This window comes from Acanthaster planci, linkage group LG20, assembly GCF_054643075.1.
Source record: "Acanthaster planci isolate LZ-2023a linkage group LG20, COTS_SCS, whole genome shotgun sequence".
Taxonomy (NCBI): domain Eukaryota; kingdom Metazoa; phylum Echinodermata; class Asteroidea; order Valvatida; family Acanthasteridae; genus Acanthaster; species Acanthaster planci.
Window position 1 is genome coordinate 8,841,250 of NC_141796.1, and position 24,819 is coordinate 8,866,068.

A 24,819-nucleotide genomic window follows, 5' to 3' on the forward strand; every position below is an offset into this window, starting at 1 on the left:
CGCAATCCGTGCGGTGGGGCGGCACTAACTGATATTGGCTGTGTGCACAATATGTACAAGTTAGCGGTGCAGTGTAATAAGACACGTGCGTCTGGCTCACGCTCGCTACGTTGTGCTTGGCCTGAGCAGACTTATCCCCGAGTGCTCACAGGCATCGAGTGTCCCTCTTTCACTCTCTCCCGCTACCGGTAGCCTGCTCTACATGTTTCGGTGTTTCAGCGGGATTAGAAAGGGGAAAAAAAAACAAGCCTAGCTTGTGTGTCACACAATGTGCATAGATGTCTACTCGTGGAGTTCACTCTACTCGCCGAGTTCATGACATTATTTTTGTTGGATGGTGAGAACTGCTCTGCAGCTGAACGTCCGTCTTCATTTGCATTCTTGTCAAACAGCATCCACGTGTCGGGGGCAGAATAAGAATTGACCAAGGAGTGAAACCATGCAGATAGTGCCTGCCTTTCCTTTTTGAATGTCGGCATGAAAAAGCATCACTGAATTGATCATCTCAGCTGCTGAATTTCCCCCCCAGGAGGGGAGGGGGAAATTTTTGCCGAGGCATTATCTTCTGAAACCACAGAACAGCTAGGCCAGCATACCGATTGTCACATCTGGAAATGAGTATTCGCGGCATGACCGATATTTGTTTGGGAATTATTCATCGAATTCACGGTGTTGCTGACTCTTCCTCGGCAAATTGAGAGGGACTGAAATTGTCCTGCGGGATGGAACACAAAATGGGAGTGGACATTGCAGCAGTGCACTCGACAGTAAAGAGGCGTGGATTTTAGAAACTGAGAAGGCCTTATTTGTCAGATGAGGTGCATCCCGCTGCCCGGGAGTACACGTACTTCTGTGATCACCCTCATGACAAGTCGCTCTGGGACCGATGCGTCAATTTTCCTCTCCTTAAGATAGAGAATTTAAGCCTTGCCCGGGGCATTGAAAACAGTTTTGAATGGCAGCCCTTGAAATCAGAGAGGAGCAAGTGCCCAGTTGTCCAAGCTGCAGAGCTGAGGGCCCTGTCCATGGACTAACCTGAGATAAGTTCCATCGTCAAACATCATATTGCAGAATAAATCGCATATTTTTTTTTGGTTCTTTTATTTTCTTTTAAGTAACACGGACACCATCTTAGGAGGATTCCACTTGCACAAACATTGCCAATTGGTGACTGTTGCCATGGTAACAGCTGTGATAAGCTAACGTCATAATGCTGGAAATGAAGATACTAGTAGTAACGTGTTTTGGGGGTCAGAGGCATTGTTCGGCACACACTGGCTCGGCAATGAACCGCTTTTTCCCAGATGTGGGTGGAAAAGTGCCAGGACTAATCTGTTGCCTTGGTGATGCAAATTATGGAACACTGACCTTTCTGATGTCACCAAAGTAAGATGGTTTTTATTTTTGGTTGTGTTTTATTTGGTTGAGGAGTGAAGCTTGTCATTACAGAGCCAAATGCCCCTGACTCGACCATGCTTTCATTGGCTCTCGCGGTAAATGTCTGTTTCCCTCCCTCGGAACCAAGGAGCACTGACTTTTGTCATTGGCATAGCAGTTGCCATGGCAACCATCCATAATGTAGTTACCACAGTGGCTGGTAAGCCAATAGGCCGGAAAAACTTAACAATAAAGGCTTCCTTCATCACGGTGTGATTTATGCAATACTTGGACACAGCGGATGTTGCGTTGTTGTTGGCAAAGTGCACGAGACATAGCAAGGAGAGAGGGACTGTTTCCGTTGCCTGTACATGAACGTAGATGTACCTCCCTGTGTGCTGTCAACATGCATGTCGGGCGTCGTCGTCGTCCTGCTTGTTAAACTCATCAGCTGGGGTTTTTCGTTTGATTTCATCTCCTTCAAACGGACTCCTGAAACTCTCTTCTGCAATTAGGAGCAATCCTATTCGCAGGGAGTAATTCAATTAGATCTGTTCCCTCTCCACGCGTGTCGCCTTTTATTCGTCGTCTAGGTTCGGCACTGGGTTTCCCCGATACAAAACCATTTTTAGTCCTCTCTGGATATTGACTGGCATCAGCGCGCCTCATAATCGAATTCCCTTGACTTTATGCTGTGTTCTTTGAATTTGCCAGACTTTGTCAAATTTCCAAGTTCGGAGACGCTGGCCCTCTTTAAGGACACGGCAACATTTTTGAAGTAAAAAAAAAACAAGGAGAAACAACTTTGAAAATACGCTGAATTGGATTAAGTGTGTGTGACTCAACTACCACATGTGGAGATGCAGTTTTAGGCTTTGTGTGCTGGATGTTACGGACAAATTCGAATGAAATTGGATTATGTGCAGGAACATCGCAAGAGCAAGCAGCCATGACGTTTTCTACATCCAAGGCGCGGGCTACCAGGCACATGTAACACCGGTCTCTGGGAGGGTGTCGCCTTCAGAGATACATGTAGCTGTGAATGCCGGCTTACGACCCATACGGACCGATTTCCGCCTTGGTGCCCTTTGTAAGTTTGACACCTGACCTCCCGCCATTCCTTACCTTGGCTCTGTAGAGATTTTGTAGCGTCGGAGCTACCACCAATTGACAGTCCGTCTGTCGTCAGAATGATGGAACATTACTGTTACTACAAGCAGCGCCGAAATGCCTCCTTGTCCGTCTGTCTCCAGTGCCAAGTAAGATTGTAGGGCATCTTCCCTGCATTTCGCTTCTTCCTTTTTTTTCGTTGTCCAAAAGGTGCTTTTGTGTCTTGTAATTTGTGTGTAATATATTGCAGTTGATGCTTTTACCATAAGGTTCTAGTGTCAGCGTCAAACTTCACGTTTGGCCTCACACAAGAAAGGTTCATTTGACATGAAATGAAATAACTACAGTGGAACATGTACATGTACCAGTACAGTGTGTTTTCTACGTGGAGCAGGAAATTTGTTTCATAAACCCTTTCAGTTGAGCACACAAAGGTGTGTCAGTCTTGTAACCATCTGGCAAACTTGCATGAACATGTACACGGTCTCTCTCGCTACATTCGCCTTATGCTTTTAAGCCTACATGCACTGTACATTGTCTGGTACATAATTCCAAGAATGGTTTTTGAACTTGACGCTAAGCGCCAGCACCTTGCCAGAGGGGTTTCCGCTGCTGTCTCCATTAGAGCCAAGTAAGAGAGGAACGCACGGCTAGAGCCATGGACCGGATCCGTTTGTCTGGCTGAAGGTATTCAAGTCCGGCCTTGTTTTACCGAGTGCACCGGTCAAAACATGCAAACAGTTCCGCCAGGCTTTGGATTTTGCCGTGCATGTTGGGTAGATGTTGGGCATATGGACAAAAGAGCAGTGACGATTTCAGCTGTTTTGGACAGTGTCACACGGCAGTGTTGAGGTGGAGTCCATCACAAGTCCTATGCAAGTCTGTCACAAGCCACCCAGTCCTAAGCCAAATCGTAAGCTATTTGAATGAACTATGGCAAGTGCATTCCCTTGTTACCATTCAACCTGTTACTCATGACTGGTCTTGTGGAAGATCTCGTGAAGGGACTCATGATGGACTCGATTTCAGTGGGCTACAAGCGAACGGCCATTCGGCAGAATTTCAACTCGATGGGAGTACACTAATTTCATGTATGTAAATTGCATTGCTGGCCACAATTCAGTTGATAAAGCCACAAATACTAGTATCAATCCAGCTGTCCTATGTCGGGGTGTACTTCAGGCTGGTACGTATAAAGTTACTCGTGTGAATGCCACCTGGCCAGTTGAGCTCGTTGGATCTGAAAATGCCAAGTGGGTCTACGCGTCTGAAGAAAAACCCTACAACTTCCCAATAATGTTCAATGGGAGAAAGAAAAAATGGGCAATGTCTTTTCATGTCGCATCCATTCTTACAACAAAGTGCCTCTAGGAATATACGTCTGCATATATTTTCTCATTTAATAGTGAAAGAATCTTAAAAGAACCAGGAAATAGAAATGTTTTTATAAAATTTACTAAAAACCTTTGAAATTGCATCTTTTGGTTTCAATTAACCTCATTTTAAAATTTTGTTTTTTCAATTTCAACCCATATCTTGATGCTTTTTGGTTTTTATGCTAATACTATTTGCATATTCATGAGCAGAACTATGATGTCACCCAAGGCACGGAATCTCAGGGTTGCACTGATTTGTGCACAGAAAATTTCTAGATTTTTTAACCGCTGCTATGGCAGATTTTATTTTCTTTGGCAATTTATTGCTGTGTAAGTATATGGCAATAATCCTTTTCACAGAAATGTTCCCAAATAGCAAATTCGGGGTGGACAATTTGAACATGAAAACATGCAACCTGAACCATGTCTTCCTGGATTTTACATCAAAGCAAAAGCGCCCTCACTTGTCCAGAAATGCTTGGTCAATTTTTAATGTTTGAAAAAGTGCACTGTTCAGTTCACGAAACTCAACAAGATGTCAAATAGTCTTTACACATGGAAGAAGAGTACAGAGATACACAAAAAGTGATTCCAAGAAAAATTCGTTTCCTGGATCCTTTAATTATTTCAAAAACTTGTAAACTACCTCTGAAAGAGATCATTGCTTTAGAATGGAGTAATTACACCTGTACATGTACGGCATGTATTATGTACGGGCACACCAACTGTATGTATATGTACATGTACATGTGTATAGAGCAGCTTTCATGAGCGTGTACAACACCGTGGCAGGGGTTAGATTGATCAGGATTTTTTCCATCAGGGTTTTCCTGATTTCAGGATTTTTCAAACAATCCCTGCTCCTGAGTGCACCGGTGAGGTGTTTTTACGAAAGTTGATGTAGAACACTAGACGGCAAACACCCTTGTACATCTATACCGGTACCCTAGACCCTATGCTGCAGTGGGGCCCTTAAGACCACCACTGATTTTTTTTGTGTGGATATTTCATTTTCCACTAATCTCACCCCTGCCGTGGATGAAACAGTACTTCAGGAGTCATTTGTCAACTGATCTCTGTCGGTAACGCTAGAGTTTCTTAAATTTCTTTTAAAATTCATGTATTTTACCAACCAACTCCTTTAACGGCGGAGGGGAAAAATACTGGCCCTCAAGAAGCCCGTAATCTCAACGTCAACATCAAGGGCCACTCTGACGACTACACACCTCGTAAGCTGACGCTGAAATATTCATGGCTCGGTGCGACGGTAAATAACATCAAGGGGGAAAGGGGTTCATTGACTCAGCCTGCGGAGCACCGGTTGTCATCAGTGCTGATACCATTTTTGCCGTGCTGGAGTGGTGTGGTTACCACTTTCGTTGATTTATTGTGTTGTCATGTTGAGGATTATATGTGCTTTTTTGGTCATTGTAATGCCGACAGGCTGTTCATTGATGAAGATTACTTGCATCTCCAGAGTACATTCAACTTCCAAAATGACATGAATGTCCATTTTGAGAATAAAACAGTTTTATTTTAAAATTTGAAAGATAGCAGATGCATTGAAGGCAAATTGAATGTATGAAAGTAGCTCAGTGAGATGCATTACTGCAATGAGCAGTATTGCCAAAGGTTGAAGATGAGATGAGTTGATTTACAAAAAGGGCCAAAAATTTAATCCAATGTGAATTGCCCCAAAAGGGTTGTAGAAAAACTTATGGCAGGCCTCCATTCGTCTTTAAGGCAGGTTTTTAAAGTTCCATCTTGTTTCTGATACAGTTTAAGCCTCAAAGTATAAAAGGGATGTGAGAATTCAGCTTTTTTGTGGAGATGTTGACCCTGAATTTCAGCTTTTTTGTACACCTGGTCTGTACAAAAGTGTGGGAACTCTTTCAGCGTTTTGCTAGCCGTTTTCAAATTACATAAAAAGAAATAATTCATGAGTTTGAAAAAGCCTTCAAAACCAGTTGGTGGAGTGGGAGAGATCTGGGAGCTCAAAGAGGTTCCAAAACTTGAGGGCAGCACTAGGAATGGGAAATCCACAGAGAAGACTGTGAGTTTTTTTTCCTGCCCCAAAACGTGCCCGGACACCTCGGAAGAGGTTTTGAGATGACTTGACAGTTCCCGCGCAAGGAGATCAAATCCTCTGCCAAGCTGATTGTTGGGAGGTTGTTGCCTCGCCAAGAATGTGTCCAACTGTTAAAAGGAGGATGAGCAAATTTTTTTCTGTGCATTATTTGAGGGCATTCATCGACAGGGAATTGGCCCAGTCAAGAAATGAGGAACGGAACAGATTTCCCCGGTGGCTTCAATCTCAGGCACTTGCTTCGAAATCAAGCGCGAGGGACTGTGGATTTGTGACGGTGCCTAGTGCGTCACCAGTGTTAGGCCCCCCCAAAAAGTCTCGGGTTTCTGGTCAGGGCGCGCGACAAGGTAGACCTGCATGTCGGCAAAATAAAAAAAGTGTTTTATTTGGTGGAATTATTTGGTGTAATACAACACCCAAAAGCTGCCAAACTTGCCTGATCGACTAGAATCCAGCTTTTGCGTAATTCTAGCGTGTTTGAGATGGGGTACGGTTGAGTGATGTGTACAGTAAAGGAGTCCCTCTAAGCATCCCTACATTTAGTAGGTTACTCTTTTTCAGATGACGTCATTTCTGTATTACACATTTACCTCTGGGAACCAGACAAACAAGGTGGTCTTATGTCCTGTGTACACCTACGAGCTGGAAATGCTTTAAAACAGTAGATACTGAGGGGCCAGTCTTTTTCAGTGTTGGTAACAGTGGTACATGCACGTACGCAATGCGGTCACGATGGACATCGTGTGTTATACATACATTATACATCTTTTCTTGGGGGAAAAAGTGAAAGCAAAGAAAAAAAAAGCTGTGTCGCTGCACCACGTTTGGAACCAGCCCCTGACTAGAAACTGGAGACTTTTTCGGGCCTTTTTTGGTTACCAATATCATTCAGTTTGTCCTGCTGACGACTAGTTCTCTTCTTGGCCAACTTTCAACAGAATGTGCACAAACTGAAACTACATGAAAATTTCTTTTGGTCAAACGGATTGAAACGGCCATGGTGTCATACAATGGGTCCTGATTATGACTGGTTTTCTGCTTGGCCAACTTTCGCCAGAATGTACACAGAATGATAACGCAGGAAATATTTCCTCCGAAAAAAAAAAAATACACAAATGTAGGTAGTCTCCCATAATGCCACCCATTGTGTTATGTATCCAGCTTGTGACCTTTTCAGAGACTCTTTTTTTCACTTAGCAAACATGAGTTTGCTTTTTTTTTGCGATGGTTTGTGCTGATCAGCGGGTTCATGAAATGGGACCCAGATCATTGGACTTTCCGGACGGTGGGGTCGGCAATGAAAGCCCCAGTTATCAAGATTTAATCAAGACTGTGGCTTTGGATTTCCAACTCTGAGCAGGATCGTGACGGGGCATTCTCCCTCCTACCCTATCAGTGTCATGAGTATTTGCCTATGTATCGTATCCGGACACAGAAAAATGCCTCGTGTCTTGGCTGTCGTGAGCCGATTGTCATTATTCTCTCTTGTCTCGGATTCGATCGGCATTCACCTCAAGTCGCAGAGCGGGACTCGGGCGCATTAAAATCAAAACTGTTTTGATCGTTTGGATTTCGAGGGGTCACATAAGCCCCCTGTAAGCAAGCCAAGTGATAAGTTAATGCCCACGTAGGTTTCTTTGAATGAAGAAAGATGAGGTTCAGAGGGGGAAAGAACAAATCTAGAGGGACAGGAAAACACAAAGTGCATTTACCCCTGCTTTTCTAGACTCGATTAAGGAGCTGCATACTCATCTCATTTTTTTTTCAAATTAAATTACAGCTGCGGGAGCCGTTCGCAGGTATTTAGGTATTAATTCGGCACCTCATAACGAAACCATGTGTTAGACTTTTTGTTGGGAGTAAAAATAGGATGCGGGGATGTGAGGTACATCTTCACTCTGGCTAGTAGGGATTGAACTCTTTGGGAAAGAGATGCAGTGTACCAATGACTCAGCTGGAATAATTTTGATGGTTCATGTTCAGTAATTTGACAGAGTGAGCAAAATTCAGTTTTCAGAGTCATTTGAGATAATTTTACTCACCTGCATGTGTGGAGTCCCTCATTTTTACAACCTCTGAATGTTACACTTTCAAGAGGATGTTGTGGTGCAGAATGAGCAATGTCTGACTTGTCCGTCTGAGACAACATCTATAAATCTGCTAAATCCAACTGAACTGTTAAATGAACTATCCTTATAAAGGCCGGTTCACACTTCAGGCGAATGCAAAAGTGGAGCAAGTTTGACATGAACAGCAGCGAAATTTCGCTGGAGTTGAAATGTCTTCAACTTTTGTAAAATCCTTAAGCGAATATTTGATCTGACATCACAAGTTCGTGTTTTGTTTTGGCTTTCGCGTGAAGTATGAACCGGCCTTTAGACTGCAGAATGACGGGTCCAGCATCTGCAGAATTGTTGCTTTGAGTCTGCAGACAAACAGATCAAGAAATTTGCCAGTGGCTTTGAGCAAGATGCATTGCAAGTCCTCTGCAAGTTTAGATTTATTGTTGTGCTGCGAAAATGAGAAAATGGTGTGCAGAAATAGAATCGGGAACATGCTTTTTGGCGCAACCATTTCGTTTGTCACCACTGCTCAAAACGAACGCGTTGAATGCACTTTTCCCGCTCCGCTGAGTGTCTCGCTAAAAATGAGCAGTTCATTAATGATTCACGGCTGCTAAGAGTGTTTCTGAGCGTGCCTCTTAGGACCACGGGAATAACTTATTCAGTCTGTACAATAATTAATAGGTGTCTAACAGCGCCCTGCTTTTGTTAAGTCTTCGAAGCTGAAAATGGGAATATTTGAAGTTGAAAGAAAATGGAAGTCATCTGGAAAACAACAAGAGGAATGTGCTTAACCCTTTAAGAAATGCTTTGAATATTTGAGAAAAATTTCTTTTCTTTTTTCAAAAATGTGACTCCGTTTTTTGCCGCACTGTTCTGAATTGGTGAGACGTATTCACACATTGGCTATTTTAAAAATCTGGGGTCCAAGAGTGAGACATTTTTGTTCCCCTGTGACACCTGACCTGTGACACCTGACCTGTGACACCTGACTGGGAAATATCATTACAATTGTCTTTGAACTATTTTTATTTGTTTTTTTTTCTTGTCTCTCTTTAGATAGTACACGGCTGTGTACTCAACTTACTGAATCATAATGTCAGTGTGACAGAGAGACATACACAAAATTCGGACCCCCCTAAAATTAATGGAACAACCTATTTGGCTGTGTGCAAATAGGGTTATGTCCCGCAATACGGACATTTCACAGTTGTGCACCACCAGGAGTTTGCAACGCAGTGGCCAGTCACAATGCGGGAAATCTGTCGACCCAGTGTGCATTTCGAAAGGGTCGACAAATTTTACGCGTTGTGATTGACGAACAGGTTGCAAACTCTTGGAGGCGCACTATTGTGAATCGCCCATATTGAAATCAACATCCTAGGACTGGTCCTTATTTATTTTGTTGGTTCCTCTATCAATAGTGAAAGATTGCTGCCGGTCGTAAGGAAGACAGATTGGCGTGACTCCAACAGCAGACGGGAATCAATTGGACTCCATTTGAGGGGTTTGGGTGGATAAATGATTGTATGATCAGCGTCAAAACAAGGTGGTCCTTTGCCGGCCGCCACTGCCGATTTGATGTGGGGAACTTGATGGTCTGCAGATGGTTTTATGTCAGGGGCTTTGTGGCGTAGAACGACGGAAACTTTGGTGACCTGTGTGTGTGCGTTGGGGGGTTTGCACGTGTATACGCATGCTTTTCTGTGACTCAAACAGTTACTTTTTAAACCGTCGCAAAGCATCCCCCATATGGATGAAAGGCGAGACTTGCTTCTGAGATTAATTACCAGTGAAAAACCTCAGTTTATTTGAAATGGTTAAAACAGTTCTGTAGGACTCGTAGTCGTGTACTGTATCAAACTGTAATTATTGGTATTATTTTCAAGACACTTGAAGACAACGGTTTCTTACTGAAATCATGACTGATAATGCATTGCGTTCCCAGCATCCGTCATTAGGAAGGATTTTTTTTCTGTACACTCTGTCCTTTCCCGTGCATAGGGTATGCGGGCAGGCCCCTTTAAGGTCGGTCGCTCGCTGCGGCGGGCATAATTTTTCACTTCTCGGCCAAATCCTGTTACTCGCGTGAGCTGTTGCCACAGTGTGCTGGGCTGGCCACGACACAGGCTAAGCACACCAATTTGCACTGAGCATGCTTAATGCACTGGAAAAATGTGGACTGGGGGAGGGGGGGGTGTGTGGAGGGAAATGGAGGAGAGAAGAGTTTTGCAGCGATTGGAGTGATACCTCCAGATATCCCCCCCTCCTCCGTGCCATTTGTCGGTGGCTGTGAATCAGTGGAGTTCATCTGTATTCGGTCGGCATTGCCCACGGGGCCTCGATGGCGAGATATGGAGAGCTCGCATTATGGACCAATATCGTGGGCGAATAACGCGTTTGGCAAAATTGCTCACCACTGAAACCAAGACCGTCGCGCGGCGCCAGATGCCGATTGGACAATGTACATGTACCTCGAGGAGAAAAACAACTTTGAGTCCCGGGTCAGAAACGAAGGGAGATATCGGCACTAGCAGTGGAAAAGCAGAAATTTATCGCATGTTGGAACAAGCTGGCATAGGAAAGAACAATGCACAGAAAGGGAATAGTTTGAAACAGAAATTCTTACCAAAGTCTTTCTGGTTGTTGTAGTTGTCTTTTGAATGGTCATATTCAGGGATTAGGAATGTTCGCTGGAATTGGCGCCTACTGTACACGTACATTGTACATGCAACCGTACATGTACACTACATGTATATGGAAGAACAAGCGCTAGCATAAAATACACCTCTCCCCCCCCCAAAAAAAAATTACAGGTGAGCAAAAATACAATGAATGCTCCTTTAAATGTAGGGCAAGCAATGGTTGCCAACAGTTTCGTTAGAAGTTCGTTTAGAAATGTTTCTTTCAGGATGCGTAGTTCACTAGTGTCAAGAGACAGCTCAGCTCTGAACAAATCCCAACGGACATTGGCCGCTGTGGATTCAGGCTACTCAGAAGCCCAAAAGCCTAGTCTTGGTAACAATAATGCCAATCCTGTGTGCTGCTCTCGCCATGTGTCTGTTCCGTAGCACCCTGGGCAAGGTTCTCTTCCAGCAGTAAAAAGGACAGAAAGAAAGGGAGGGGGGGGGAATGCTTCACACCTCCATACAACATCATCCTATTGAAACGTCAAATATTTGATCGAATAAATGAGGAGCGTGCTCTCGCAGCCACTCGGATTAGGCTGATATTCCCTCTCTCCCCCAAAGACTATCGAGAGATTGCTATTACCATCGTCAGATTTTTTGTGATGGAGTTTTATTTCCTTGGCTTGTTTACCTTGCTCTAGCGTGCATGGTGATTTGAAATTTTGGCGGGGGGGAGGGTACATGTAGTTTCCGAGCACAAATATTTGAGTTGGCAATGCCTTGAACACCAGGTTTGATTTCTAATCAGAATCAGGTCATCATTTTGATTTGACTCCCTAGCCTCCAGTTATTCATCACTTTTTTTGGGGGGGGGGAATTGTACTTCCATTGGTTTAATTGCCGTCATTCATGACTGTGTCTCGTTCAAGCAAACATCTTCCAAGCACCATTTGCGGGTGTCTCCAGCTTGGGCCTGAACACAAATCTCGCATTTAATATTTGGAATCTGACCGTGAAACATTCTCTCTTTAGATTTGTGTTTGTCCTGAAATCAGTATTTACCCAACAGATTGGAAACACTACCCCCACCTGCCCACACACACAGGTGAGTTGTTGGGGGAAAAAAATGGTGCAGTTCAGAGCCTGAGACTGGAGTCCTCCTCGCCTCAGAATCAATAGAAATTGCAACCAGATGCCCCATACATGTAAATGGGACCCATTCCGGTCGCAGCTCTTAGGAAAAAAAAAGAAAGAAATGAGGGCACCTTGGGAATGTGAGTATACTGTGAAACTAAGCTTGTTGGGTTTCCATTTTTCTGAAAGATATTCATTTCTCTGGTGTTTAGTGGGTTACATGAGTTCAGGATTTTTCTCCTGTTCTGATAATGAAGTATAGCCATGTCCATATAACTTGGCTTGGACCAAGAATAACAAGCATGCACATGGGAAGTCGGTTTAAAAACTAGCTAGTGACTTCCCTGAGCATGTGTGATTTGGACACGACTATGCCTCTGCTCGATGGGTGGAGCACCAGACCAGCACTGGAGGTTTGGGGTTTGAATCCCATTCCAGTCAGTTTTCTTCGACTGTTTTTAACCATTGGAGGTCAGGAACTGATCTTGAATTGCGATAGCTGACCACATTGAATATATTACCGTCCTGTGAGAATGAATCAGCGAGCACTCTCTTCCACCTGACCTGGTCTGCGCCCGTCTGGGATTATAAAAAGTTTATCTGGCTGATCATATCATATCCCCCCGTGAATGTGGACCTGGCGTCCATGTCTTTAGCATGTGACATTTTCGCCAAGATGCTCTCGGATTCATCATGTTCATGTATTCGTGATTGCATCGATTTCCCCACCTCCGCATTCCTTTTAGCATGCATGTCCTTATCATGAATACAATCGCCCTCAAAAAGATATTTGACTTGCCTGGCCCGATCGCCTCCTGGGGAGAATGGTCATGTATCGTGTTGTTCCCGGATAGTTTTTCCGAGAGCTAGAGGCCCAAATGTGCATTGCACGTGAAATCTTTAGATCTTTGGATATTTGTTGCCTTGATACCGGTACATGTATCTCTGCACGAAATGCTCTGCTCGTCTGTGATTTGTGGTGGCCCTTGGCCACATGCATGCCGCAGGTTTTCTTTGATCATGGAAACAAAACTCCGTCATGGAAGTCATGAGAAAAGTCATGGATAAATTGTCATGCCGTGATAGCGGTTCTGGAGTTAATGTGCAGGAATGAGTGCCCTTGAATATAGTTTCCCAAATGGCTTTTGCATACAAGGAAAAACAGGAAACTCATGCCCTGGACATGCTGGAAGTGGAAAAGAGAAGGAACTTCAAAGTGTCATATCCATGTACCTACAGATGTTGTGGATTTGTCTGGAAGGACTACCTGGAATGTTTACAGTTCCCTCAGCATTTCCTGTGGTCAGAATCTTGCCGTGGAATGCCAAAGGAAGACATGTTTGTCATGGAACAAATAAAAGTTGGACAGTTGTCAGTTTTTTCTTTTGATTGCTGGAGCAATTGCATTATGCATAGCAATGTTTTTTAAGAAGTTTATGCTGACTTGCTGCTGGCATCAGGAACGGCAATCAACATACATGTACCGTTTTTTTATGTCTTATTTCCAGTGACTGGCCGGTTAAAATGCAAATTTCTTGACCGCTGTAATTGCTTTTTCAACATGTTATGATAAACAGGATCTAGAGTGACAAACAATATCGATGTTAAGAGTACTTCTCAAACTGAAAACATTTTTTTACAATGTGAAACAAACAAGTTTGAACTGTAAAATACAAGAATTACTGCGTCTTGCTTACCGACTCCCATGGCCTGGAATGTACAAATCAAAAAAAGTGACGATCGGCCTGGTATGTTGATCCATTCTTGCTCTGGTTGATTCCTTGCTTGCTTAATCTCTGCTGTTGCCTAGTCATTTTGCCTTTGAGAAGGATTTTGCAGGGATCAAGACGTCAGGTACATACATGGTGAAATGCTGAGCGTTGGGCACCAGGTGTTTTCCTGGGCAAGAAGATCAAAACTCTGGGTGAAAAAGGGGTAGTACAAATAACATTCTCTGAAATGGTTGGAACAATGAGACAAGTTTGCCCATGTTGTAGAAGATAAAACCAGCTGTTGGGTATTTTTTTCCCCGGGCGATTCACCTGGTACCCAACGTTGGGCAAAAGATTAGCCAGCTTTTTTAAACAGTGTGCTTTTAACAATATTTTTGACAGGTTTAAAATGTGCTCAACGGTACTTCCAAATCCCTGTGACACAGTAGCAGTTCGAAGCAATCCAGGATCTTTTTTTACAAACAAATGCGTGAGAACGCACTGGCCTGCTTTGTCGCTTGGCAAAGCGTGTTTGCCCCTCTTGACGGTCGTTTTTCTCACCATCTCTTTATCTTGTTTTTCCCATATCTGCAGAGTTTAAATCCGCAGCCCTATTTTTTTTTTTTTGAGTAGACCGTAAATCGCGATGGCATTTTGCTGTCTTTTTTCTCCCTCCGTTCCAGTCTCATGGGGACTCGCTCGGAGATCGTCCGATCGTTCAGGAGGGCACTGGCTAGCATGCCGCTGGACAACGGCATTATGATCGCGCCTGACCCTTATGAGCGTCTCCCACGAGACTCCCCCTCCCTTATTGTCATTCAAGCCCGGCTTAATTTGTTGAGGGTTGGGGGGATTTAGTAGTCCTGCGACCAATCCTTTGCTGCAAACTTCAGGAATTACTGTATCTGAATTGGGACAAAGCGAGGAATGGGCACCGTGTCAGGTTGCAGCAAGGGGGGGGACATTCTTAAGTGGATACCTAAATTGTGCATCGTGCACACTGGACGGCCTGATAATTGCATCGAAATGCAATCCAATGGCTTCTTTAAAAAATATGAAGAAGCTAATAATTCTTATGCCTTTTATGAGGTTTAGCCTACTTGTATTTGTAAGGTACGTATAAGACGGAAGGAAAGATAGACGTGTACACATACGTTCATTTGGTTCCTGGTATTGACCCGCCAAATTTTGCCTATAACTTGCTCTTTTTACTTTAGTCATTAACTAGTCATACCAGCTTCATGCTTTCAAACATTCAAAACTTCATCTTTCAAGAATTAATTTTTTTTGTGTTTTTAGATGTACATGTACATGGGTTGTTCCAGAAATTAGGGGTCCAATTTTTGTTCGTGTCCCTATCCACATCTGACATATGATTTGTAAGTTCAGAACAGATTTTATAATTTCAAAGAGTGATGAATTGATGCAGATTACCTGCCAAACAAATAGTAATAGTTTGAAATCATTCCGGTGGTATTTCCTTGTCAAATAACAAAGGTCAGATAAAACAGGGACACAAAATGTCACACTCTTGGACCCCTGATTTCTGGAATAACCCACATACGTACATGTAGATATGTGTACTCATGGGGTTCTTCGACATGGGACGAATACTCCCCAGCTTTCTGAACTTAAGAATGAAGGGGCATCACTTTTATATGTTTTGTATATACATGTTGCTGGCGGACACTTATTTTTCAACAAAGTAACTGCATACATGAATTATGACTATTTATATTTCAAATGCAAATTCTGAACTCGCTGAGCTGTCAGCAATTCTGGAAGACTGACTCGTTCTCCCAAAGTTCTGTCCCCGGGGTGCCGAGTTTTAAGTCAGTAAATCTGGGAACATTTTCACGCCGCGTCAGATCAGTTTACCCGTCAACGTGCAGACTACTGAAAGATGAGATGGGGGGGGGGAGATTTCTCTGTGTCAGTCCTTGCAGTAATCAAAGTGTGGGCGCTGCAGGCAGTAGGGAAAGAAAAAGGGTTTGGCCACCGAAGTTGATTTGGCAGTCAGTTCGTTATCATAAATTGTGAATTAAGTCTCGTCTGCCTGGACTTGGGAGAAGGGAACCAACGTGTTTATTTGCGCAGCGTGATGTGTGACTGACCGGGCTCCAGAATGTTGAAAAATTCAGGGGGTGGGGGGGTTGCTCAGCTTTCTTGCTTTCAGAGCTGCTCCTTATTGGAGGTTAGACTGGATGGTATTTTTGTACTGCTGATTGAGGAATGGGCCATGCACATTCCGTTGAAAAGCCGTGATTGTCACCTGGGTTGCTGATTGGACATTTTAGGGTGAATGGATTGCTTTGGATGCAAAAATCAGTTGCAGGAAATAGAGATGATCAACTGAAGAAAGATGCGAAAAAATCTGAATAATTTTTCAATCCTCGGGACTCCCCAGCAGATTGCTAACCCCAATTGTTTTGTATTACTTTGTGTAATGTTATTGCCAAGGCATAACTGTGTGTGCTAGTGTACACGTACATTGTATTTGACCGGTACCCAGACCACGTACCTGCAGGTGGAGGATTTTCATATTGCTGAGGAATTTCAGTATTGAACACGGGGGGGGGAACATGGAATCGACATCCTCATTTCACGTTTAGAAAATACCCTTCCGCTGATGGCACTAGGCAACTAGATGCCTAGTGAGTACGTTACATTTACATTTCATGTATGACCGAGAGCAAAGTGTGTGACATGGGTTTTCTTGCATTCATTTTGTCTATCCAGGAATTTGCAACTCTGACCAAGGAACTGAACCAATCCAGGGAACAACTTTTAGAACGAGAGGAGGAAATAGCCGAACTAAAAGCGGAGAGGAACAACACAAGGGTAAGCAGTTTTTGGGGATCGGAATTTAGAATTCCATGTGGAGGCCTGCTAATCAGTTAAAAGCCAGTCACGTGGATTTTTACAGTTGTTTTTGATGTGAGAAGAAAGAGGCCACGTGAAATCGTGTCCAGGCAAGGAACTTTTCCTCAGATCAGCAGATTATGTGTGTGTACGCTATTGGAAATCAAAAGACACCATATAATAAAACCTTGAGCAGTTGGGAAGTTCCTCGTTCTCTTTTTTTTATGAATCCCAGTTGCATACGATGTACATTGTATCGACCGGTAGATACATGTACCTTGCATTTCCCCCAAACAAAGACTTTAATGACTTTTGCATAATGTACGGCTGAACAGGTATTTGCCATGAGGGCTGGTTAACATGGACACGTACTCCTGCACTTGAGTTGTGGGGACTTACTCTCGATATTTCACCGGTATTTTGTGGGGGCCGAAAACGTTGTGGGGACTCAGTTCAAATTTCCCTTAGCACGGTGAATGCCTACCCACATGTACGTACATGTACATACATTTACATACGTACTCATGCAAATGTACGTGTACATGTACATACGTGTAGGTGGGCCTGCATGCAGGGTAGTGGAGGGGTTGTATCACTGATAGCCATTTCAAACAAATCTTGGTATACCTTTGGCTGTTGGAAGTGTAGTCACTTTCTTCCTTACTATGAATTTACAAACAACGGATTGTAAAGAATTGTGTTTAAGTGACGGGGGAGTGGTTGAGGCTTGCTCCCTTGTCACATTCCAATGGAAGGATCTGGAACCAGTTTTAAACGGCTTCATTCTTTAAACAGAGCAAAATGGCCATCGGACTTCCCGATTTTTTTCACATGGAGATCAGTGAGTTGTGAATTCTAAACAAAGTAAGGTAGTCTTTACCCATAGTCTTATATAAACATGAGCCTTTCCCAATCTTCTTGATATCCAGTTGCTACTGGAACATCTTGAATGCTTAGTCTCACGGCACGAGCGCTCCCTGAGGATGACGGTCGTCAAGCGGCAGGCGTCCTCTCCAGCCGGCGTGTCCTCGGAGGTGGAGGTCCTCAAAGCCCTCAAGTCCCTGTTTGAACACCACAAGGCGCTGGACGAAAAGGTTCGGGAGCGGCTGCGGCTGGCCCTGGAACGGGTTTCTTCATTGGAGGAGGAATTGGAACGCTCCCATCAGGAGGTGGGTCCCTTTAACGTCTATTGTCCAATCAAATGATTTGTCTTCATGTTACTGTTCAGTTTGGAGGCTTATCCTTATAGCATTAAGTGGGTATGTCCAATTGAAGGCCTGGTTTTCTTGTTACTGTCCAAGTAGAAGGCTTGTCATCATGCTACTGTACATGTCAGGAGGCTTGTCTTTAGAGCATTAAAGGTGGTGCACACCATTGGTAAAATCTCGAAAATCGGACTACCATATAATCCTGAAATATCTTACTTGAAAGAAAATACACAACCGTCTCAATCAGTCTGTAAAATATTTCCACCCAGAATGCTGTAGTTTCGAGAAAAACTAAAATTTTTTCTCTTTTATTATGATGGTCGGCCGACCATCGTAATAGAGTTAATTTCACTTCGCGCATCACATCCTTTTAACAGGCGCCAAATTTCTTATACTGGTATGAAGTGTTTGCAGATGTTGTAGGAGTCTCCATTAATGAACGGATAAACCTAAAAGCAGCTAAATATACTGACGTTCTTTCACCAAAAACACTGTGAACTGAAATTATAGAAACCTGAGTGTTAGGCGTAAAGTAGAAAATAAATTGGATCCGTGTGACGTTGAATTTTATTTAAGGAAAGGTTTATTTTAACGGAAAACTTTGGGAATTCAAAATCACGCCTAGATAATAATGGTATGATCCATTATGGCAGCTGTTTCCGACACAAAGATTTCCATCAACAAAAAGTATGATTTCCACATGTTAATCCTCCCGTGTTTTAAGACATAATTCATTTTTACTTATAATTATTAATGACTCAACTATGAATGGTGTTTTAGACTTTCATCGACGTGAGAACTGACATGAAAGTGCTGTTATAAACATGATCGCGCGTGCGCATGTGCATTATCATATAGGCCTACTCGTTTCGATGTCACGGACGCGAGTCGACTGCTGTGTTCCTGGATGAAGTTTTTCCATGAATCTGCAAGCTGCATTGTCGAGGAGGCGCATTACTCCATGGTAAATTCACTGATTACTCCCAGCCGCTGAAAACTGCTCCTTTTTCAAGGGAATGAGAGCCTGTCATGCTTGCTTCCCAACCTGACCCCGCAGACGATGTGCGCTTGTACTACGAATGCCCTTTTACGCAAGATACACTACAAGACCCTCAATTAAAGCGTTGAAAATGCCACTTGTTTTTCTCGATTTTTCACAAAGCAGTTGGCTCAATCATGAAATGAGTGTGTGGAATGTAAGTTGCAGTGAATATAACATACCGTAATCAGCCAATCTTGTGAAATTACGACAAAAAACCGATGGTGTACACCACCCTTCAGTGGGTCTTTTAACATCCACTGTCCAACCAAAAGAATGGTCTTCAAGTCACTATCCAATCAAAAGAATGGTCCTCATGTCACTGTCCAATCAAAAGGATGGTCCTCATGTCACTGTCCAATCAAAAGAATGGTCCTCATGTCACTGTCCAATCAAAAGAATGGTCCTCATGTCACTGTCCAATCACAGGCTTTTCACTGTATCACTGTCCAATCAGAAGGCTTGTCATTAAACCATCTGCCAATTAGAAGACTAATGGGAGTTGATGGCAAAGAGTACCCACCCTCATTGGTGTTTATTTACAGACATGAAGCATACATGTACGTGTACATGTACCTGTGCACTGGTTTTTGTCCATGGCAAAAGCTGCACATGCTGGTACCTGTGTACAGTGTAGAATACGAGACGGACATGTGTTGCTCAGATTTTCTCATCTCCATATCGGGGCCAAATTTCAAGATACTGTTGAGCAGATTAAGAAATTGCCCATTAAATTAATGTGCTTAGAGGCACAGAAAATGTTTGCTTAGCAAAGCGGGGTACCATAACAACATGCAGTTTGTATTGCTTGTGACCAGTTCCTGGCTTATTCATACGTGTAAGCCTCCTGATTTGAATAAGATTGTGTTGGGACTTTTTCCCATGAACGTACGGTAACTGTGAAGCGGCTATCAAATTAGAAAAGGTTTGGAAAAAAAAGGATGTGTTACCCCAGATCCTGCTATGAAGAATAAAAGAACAGTAAAGATTGAGGGAAATGAATTCAACTGACGCGCAAACTTTACGTTGAAGCATGCACGGAACTGTGCCGTGACAGTTGTTAAGTGCTGGTCATCGGTCATACGGTCATTCGTCCAAGAACGCTTGGTTTTTTCTGTTTGTCCTGAGCCCCGAAAGAGGAAGGAACGGGCATCATGATTGATGGCATAATTTGTATTCAACATCGATGTTGAATATAAGAGCCAAAAATCCATCAGAGTTTATTGAAAAATAAACGGCATCAGGGAAGGAGCAAATTTGACAAGCGTTACTTTCATCCTTGGTATGACCGCTTGCTTTTAAAAATTTGTAATGGGATCCAATTAGTCATGCAGTTGATGCCTCGGTGATATATGTATATTTTGTCTTTTTGAGTACCGGTTCTCTCAGTGCTCGTGTTGTTTACAGTGTCAGAGCCATGCAGCGCTCATTTTTCAAAACGCAGCGCTGTTTGTCACTTGACGGTTAACAGTTGTATTATCAAGAGGATGCCACGAAGCAATTACATGTAGGTGGAGAACTGCCAAAAGCTGTTAACAATGGACTTTCCTTTTTGTTGCAACAGAGTCAGGAGACAGCTGTTAGGAAAAATTTCAGCATTTTGTGGGTAATTTGTTCGCTGAAAATTTACCAACGAAGGCGGGTGACGAACAGAAGTTTTATAAAGGAAGGAGTTATTTTGACAGTAGTAAAATGTAATACATGTAAGTACATGTGTATACATGTACTGTTATATCAAGTTATTAAATGGAAAAACATCCACTTGTGAATGGCTCTTTGACCTGGGTAGCTGAAGTTGAAACAAGACACTGTACATCAGGACAAAAATCTCTGTTTGCAGTCTTTCTGTTATTCATGTGATCGACCCATTGAAACAAAGCTGCTAAAACAATTGGAGTCACATCTAAGACCGATTGTATTGGGTACAGTCACAAACACAGGTGCATGCACATTCCCAGGTAGATACATTTCAGCTTGCAAACATGCCTACAATCTCATGGTAACAGTGCTGGAGTTCCCAATATCCAAGCCTAGAAAAGATCCACGCACCATCTTCATCGTGTCAGTCCTCCCCCCCCCTTGGACATGGTGAGAGAAAGCCCCAGCCCCAACCAATCAGGGACCAGACTAGCCCAGCTTTCATCCAATTAGACAATCTGTCACAAAGTCCCTGTAACCGGAGTGCAGAGATAATGTTTCAACGCTGCTTTTTTTTGTGTGTGCGTGTGTTCACCTCCTTCCTGCCGTAGAGCCAGTCTTTTGAAACCTCTCGAATCTGTACTTTTTTCCTTCTCACCAGCTCTCTCTCGCTCTCTGTCTCCTCTGTCCAGCATTTCTGAGACTGACTTTTTATTAACGGAAGCTCCGGCCTCAATCTGGAGCAAAAAAAATTGCAAGTCCGCAAACTCGATATTGCCTCACCGGCATGGGGGGAATTATTCTTGTCCCGGTGATTTTCAGATACATGTACATCCATTTTTATATATTGCGCTGAGTGGAGTTAAACTCCCTCTATGTACACTGTTCCTGTGAACCCGAAAATGCAGGTGGGCATTGAACGTTCATTCCTTGAATGAAACCGGACGGATCATTTGTTTAATGGTCTGCTCGTTGCAGACATGAACTTGTGTATGTGATCCAATGTATATGTACATGTAATAAAAGGAGTCTGACATTGTCAGAGCAACTTTTGAGTGAAAGGCCTTCAAGAGAACCCTGCACCGTGTAAATCACTGGGAGTCCTCAACATTTTTCACCCTTAGAGTGTCCATTTTCATCTGGATGCCAAAGTGCACCGTGTAAATCACTGGGAGTCCCCAACATTTTTCACCCTTAGAGTGTCCATTTTCATCTGGACGCCAAAGTGGGTGAAAAATCAAAACAGTGAGAAAACTTTACTTAAGACATGCTTTGCTGGTTCTGATCGCATACATGCACAGTATAACCTAACCTTATGAAATGAATTGGAAGCCTTGGCTTGTACAGAAGTCAATAGGGGGTAGGACTCTTCAACATTTTTCACCCTCATAATGTCCATTTTCCTCAACATGGCAAATTAACATCGAAACCAGTACACGTACATGTTGCTCGGTTTGCGCTTTCATGTGCAAACTAAAACCAGATTAATAAAGTACAGGTAAAGGTTTGCAGTAGCATCATGTAAGGATATCTCTTTTGTACCGTATGTGTGGCTCTGAAGAGAACCGGAGGGTACTCAACATTTCGGACAGCACCGGTATGCTCTCTCTGTCATTGGACGGACGTCCCCTGATGACTCCTGGCAGTCTTCTGATGACGGACAGAGCATACAACTGTCGAAACCCTCTGGTCCTTTTCAGTACTCAACGAGAGATACATGTACATTGTATCTTCACATGGTGCCCCGCAAACCTTTCCTTTATTCGCCACCTTCACCATGAAACGCTTCAAAGATCATCACACTAGATTACTGGAAGAGAAAAAAAGCGGCCCTAAGTGACTCATTTCATGGGATCTGGCCATTTATTGCATTCACATGTGTTTACCCAGGGTATGCCCAAACAGTTAAAAACAGGTTTCCATTGGGGCCCTGCATATGACAAACAATTAAGTAATGGTGAACTCACGTCACAATATTTTTACCTCGTTGGAACATACAATGAACACTGAAACAAAATAAAATAATTTCAACATACGTGTACGTCACAGAATAAGCAAATGAACATGGCACCGGTAAACTAAAATAAATTCACTCAATTTGTACATTGTAAAACACAAACTGAGATGCTGGTCATGTTGTCGAATTGAAGAAACCCATCGGGAAGAACTGGGAAATTCCCATCCCGGCTCCAGTATACTTTGTATGCATGTTGGCATCATAGTTCCATGACTCCGTAGATCAGCTTTTGATTAAAGTCAAGTTTCACAGTTAAAAACTGGTTTTGATTGGGGCTCTACATAGTAAAGACAATGTGGTGAACTCACGGTGCCGTTCAGTGACGCGTTGTCTGCTTTGGAAAATGAGTTGAAATCATGAGCATGCGTCATGGGAGTCCAAGCTCATCTTTTGTGGAGGTTTGGATCCCAAGTCGGTGAGAGGTGAGGTACGAGTATAAATGCAGCTTACATCAGTCAGTGACCCGGTCGCTGTTATGACACTCATGGTGCGTGTTTCTGCAGACTGACATTGTTTTGCAGATTTACATGTATATTAAGACGTTTTCGCCGAGGCATCGTCATTTCGAATCAAGCCTTCTCGATGATAAGAGATTATGTAGGATCTCTACCCCATCAGAACTGAATTATAGGAGCAAAGACACGAGTTTTTTTTTATTCGGTTGGGGAAAATGAAGATGACTGGAAATGTATCGCCTGCAGCAGAAATCATTGGTCATTTAAGAAAGGCCTGCCCACACGTATTTGTAAGCAACAGCAAGAATCCAGCACGGCTGGAGGACATGCCTCATTCGTGCGCTCACGGTCACGTCTTGTTTGTGAGATATGGAATGAAGTGGCAAATGGGGGGGGGCTGGGAATTCTGCTCAGCATTATTATCTTTCGATTGTATTCCTGGACCATGTTTCCAGGGCATTGTCGAGTTTACAGGAAGAACTGTTCTGGAGGGAAAAACACGACACTCGGGTGAGCCGGTGTAACATCATGCATTCTGGTTTAAACGATCGATAGTGACGTTATCCTGCATTGTCCATAAACAAAAACAGTCTTGACACCAGTGTGAGTATACAGAGAGGTGTGAGGCTAATGTCTATTTTTTTTTCTGCTGTGCGTGCACTTCTGTCCCAGGTTCCATTCTCACCTGAGCCTTGTTGGTTGGGGCTTTATGCTGAATTACAGGGAATCGCATGACATGCTGATTTTCTTAACATCCATGTCCGTCAAGACAAACACTGTGGCACTGTGCTAGACACGTACTTGTTCTGTTGTTGTAGAGACAGCATGCGTTGAACATAGATATTTGGGGGCACAAAACATTATTGGGACAAATTTTTCCACACGGGGCATGCCAAGGCATGTATGTCCGCTGGCACTTGTAATAGCAGTCGAACCAAAGCATTGCACACAAACAATTAGTGTGTACTGTATATTTTAAAGTGCTGTCTTGCCTTCTGTTTCTGCCTGAAACACATGTTGGGGCTCGTTCATGTCGCTCAAGACGGCTTGCCCCTGCATGCCGTGCACCTCTCAAGATGACATAATTGGCTTAGTGGCTCTGTGCCGACAGCCGTTCGCCCTCGCGGGGTCCTGGAATCGGTCAGCCAACGAGTGAGATAAAGTTGCGAGGCAGGGGAAAAAACAGTCAATTATAAGAAGCCACAAATCCTGTTAGGGTTGTGAGGACATGCTTATTGGCTGGATGAGTTTGGTTGGAAGTGGGAGATGTGTGAGTGCATGCAGAGGTTGAAATCACCGGGACTCGGCGACATCGGTCATTTTCCTTACCATCCACCGTTGTATTTGCTGTCGCCCCCTGCTCATGACTTCTCATATAGTAGAACAAAGAGTCTGACTCATTGCAGTAGTATTGTAGCATTGTGTTCTTGGGCAAGATGCTTTACTGCAATATATCCTCCCCCCCACACCCAGGAATATAAATGGGTACCTGTGAGGTTAAAACAGTTTAATTTGCTGTAGAAAAAAAAGGAGAAGAGAAACTGTGATTTGAAAGTGCCATTGAGAGTGAGTAGTGACTGAGATGAGATACAATGTTGAGACGGTCGTACAAAGAAGGTAGGGGACTCCAGTTCGTGTCACGAAATGAATGTGACCTTGGGTCTGTGGACGTGGTCACACACCAACATTTGCAATGCGATTTGTTTTGTTGCTGCTTGAAGCCCTAATGGAATTCCACTGGGCCCAAAAAATGTCAGAAGAAGAAATGCAATTTTCCGCCTGCCGATTTTCTAGGTCTCGTGATGTCTTTGTCTTGTTCCGCCACTGGATGAAGAACGATTCACCCTAATGCAGCTTGCAGCACATTATGACTTTGACGCAATGCACTCATTCATGTACTAGGATGTATTGTATTCCAGACACACGAGCTTGGACTTTTTTTTTTCTTGACAAGAACCGGCTTTAATGCCAGATCAGCACATTCACCGGGCATGGGGTTCTATCTCCTCCCCCCCTTCCCTTCCCCCCAGAAAAACCTCCTCCAGTTTGTGCTCTTGACACGAGAGAGATTGATTGTGACGTGCAGTTGTGATTTGTCATGTTGATTGAATT

At 43.4% G+C, this 24,819-nt stretch overlaps 2 protein-coding genes across 22 annotated transcripts in view; one reads left to right on the top strand and one right to left on the bottom strand.

Annotated features, from left to right (window-relative positions):
- LOC110975002 (liprin-alpha-2-like) overlaps window positions 1-24,819 on the top strand; it is a 135,660-nt gene that overhangs the window by 72,615 nt on the left and 38,226 nt on the right. For 15 of the 16 annotated variants that reach the window (XM_087130470.1, XM_087130474.1, XM_087130475.1 and 12 more), the window contains 2 exons: window positions 16,228-16,329; window positions 17,280-17,519. In XM_087130470.1, coding sequence (XP_086986596.1) covers window positions 16,228-16,329; window positions 17,280-17,519 — 342 coding nt within the window. Of the gene's footprint in view, window positions 1-1,297; window positions 2,637-16,227; window positions 16,330-17,279; window positions 17,520-24,819 lie in introns of those variants that run through there. The other variant, XM_087130476.1, reaches the window with a different exon arrangement.
- The window catches only part of LOC147795904 (uncharacterized), a 79,573-nt gene that overhangs the window by 15,493 nt on the left and 39,261 nt on the right, over window positions 1-24,819 (bottom strand). For 2 of the 6 annotated variants that reach the window (XR_015423468.1, XM_087130486.1), the window contains exon 2: window positions 13,474-13,675. Coding sequence is in view for 5 of the 6 variants with exons in the window: in XM_087130486.1 (XP_086986612.1) it covers window positions 13,474-13,483 (10 nt within the window). In the remaining variant the exon portion in view is untranslated. Of the gene's footprint in view, window positions 1-13,473; window positions 13,697-15,366; window positions 15,452-17,230; window positions 17,320-24,819 lie in introns of those variants that run through there. The other 4 variants (XM_087130489.1, XM_087130488.1, XM_087130491.1 and 1 more) reach the window with 4 other exon arrangements.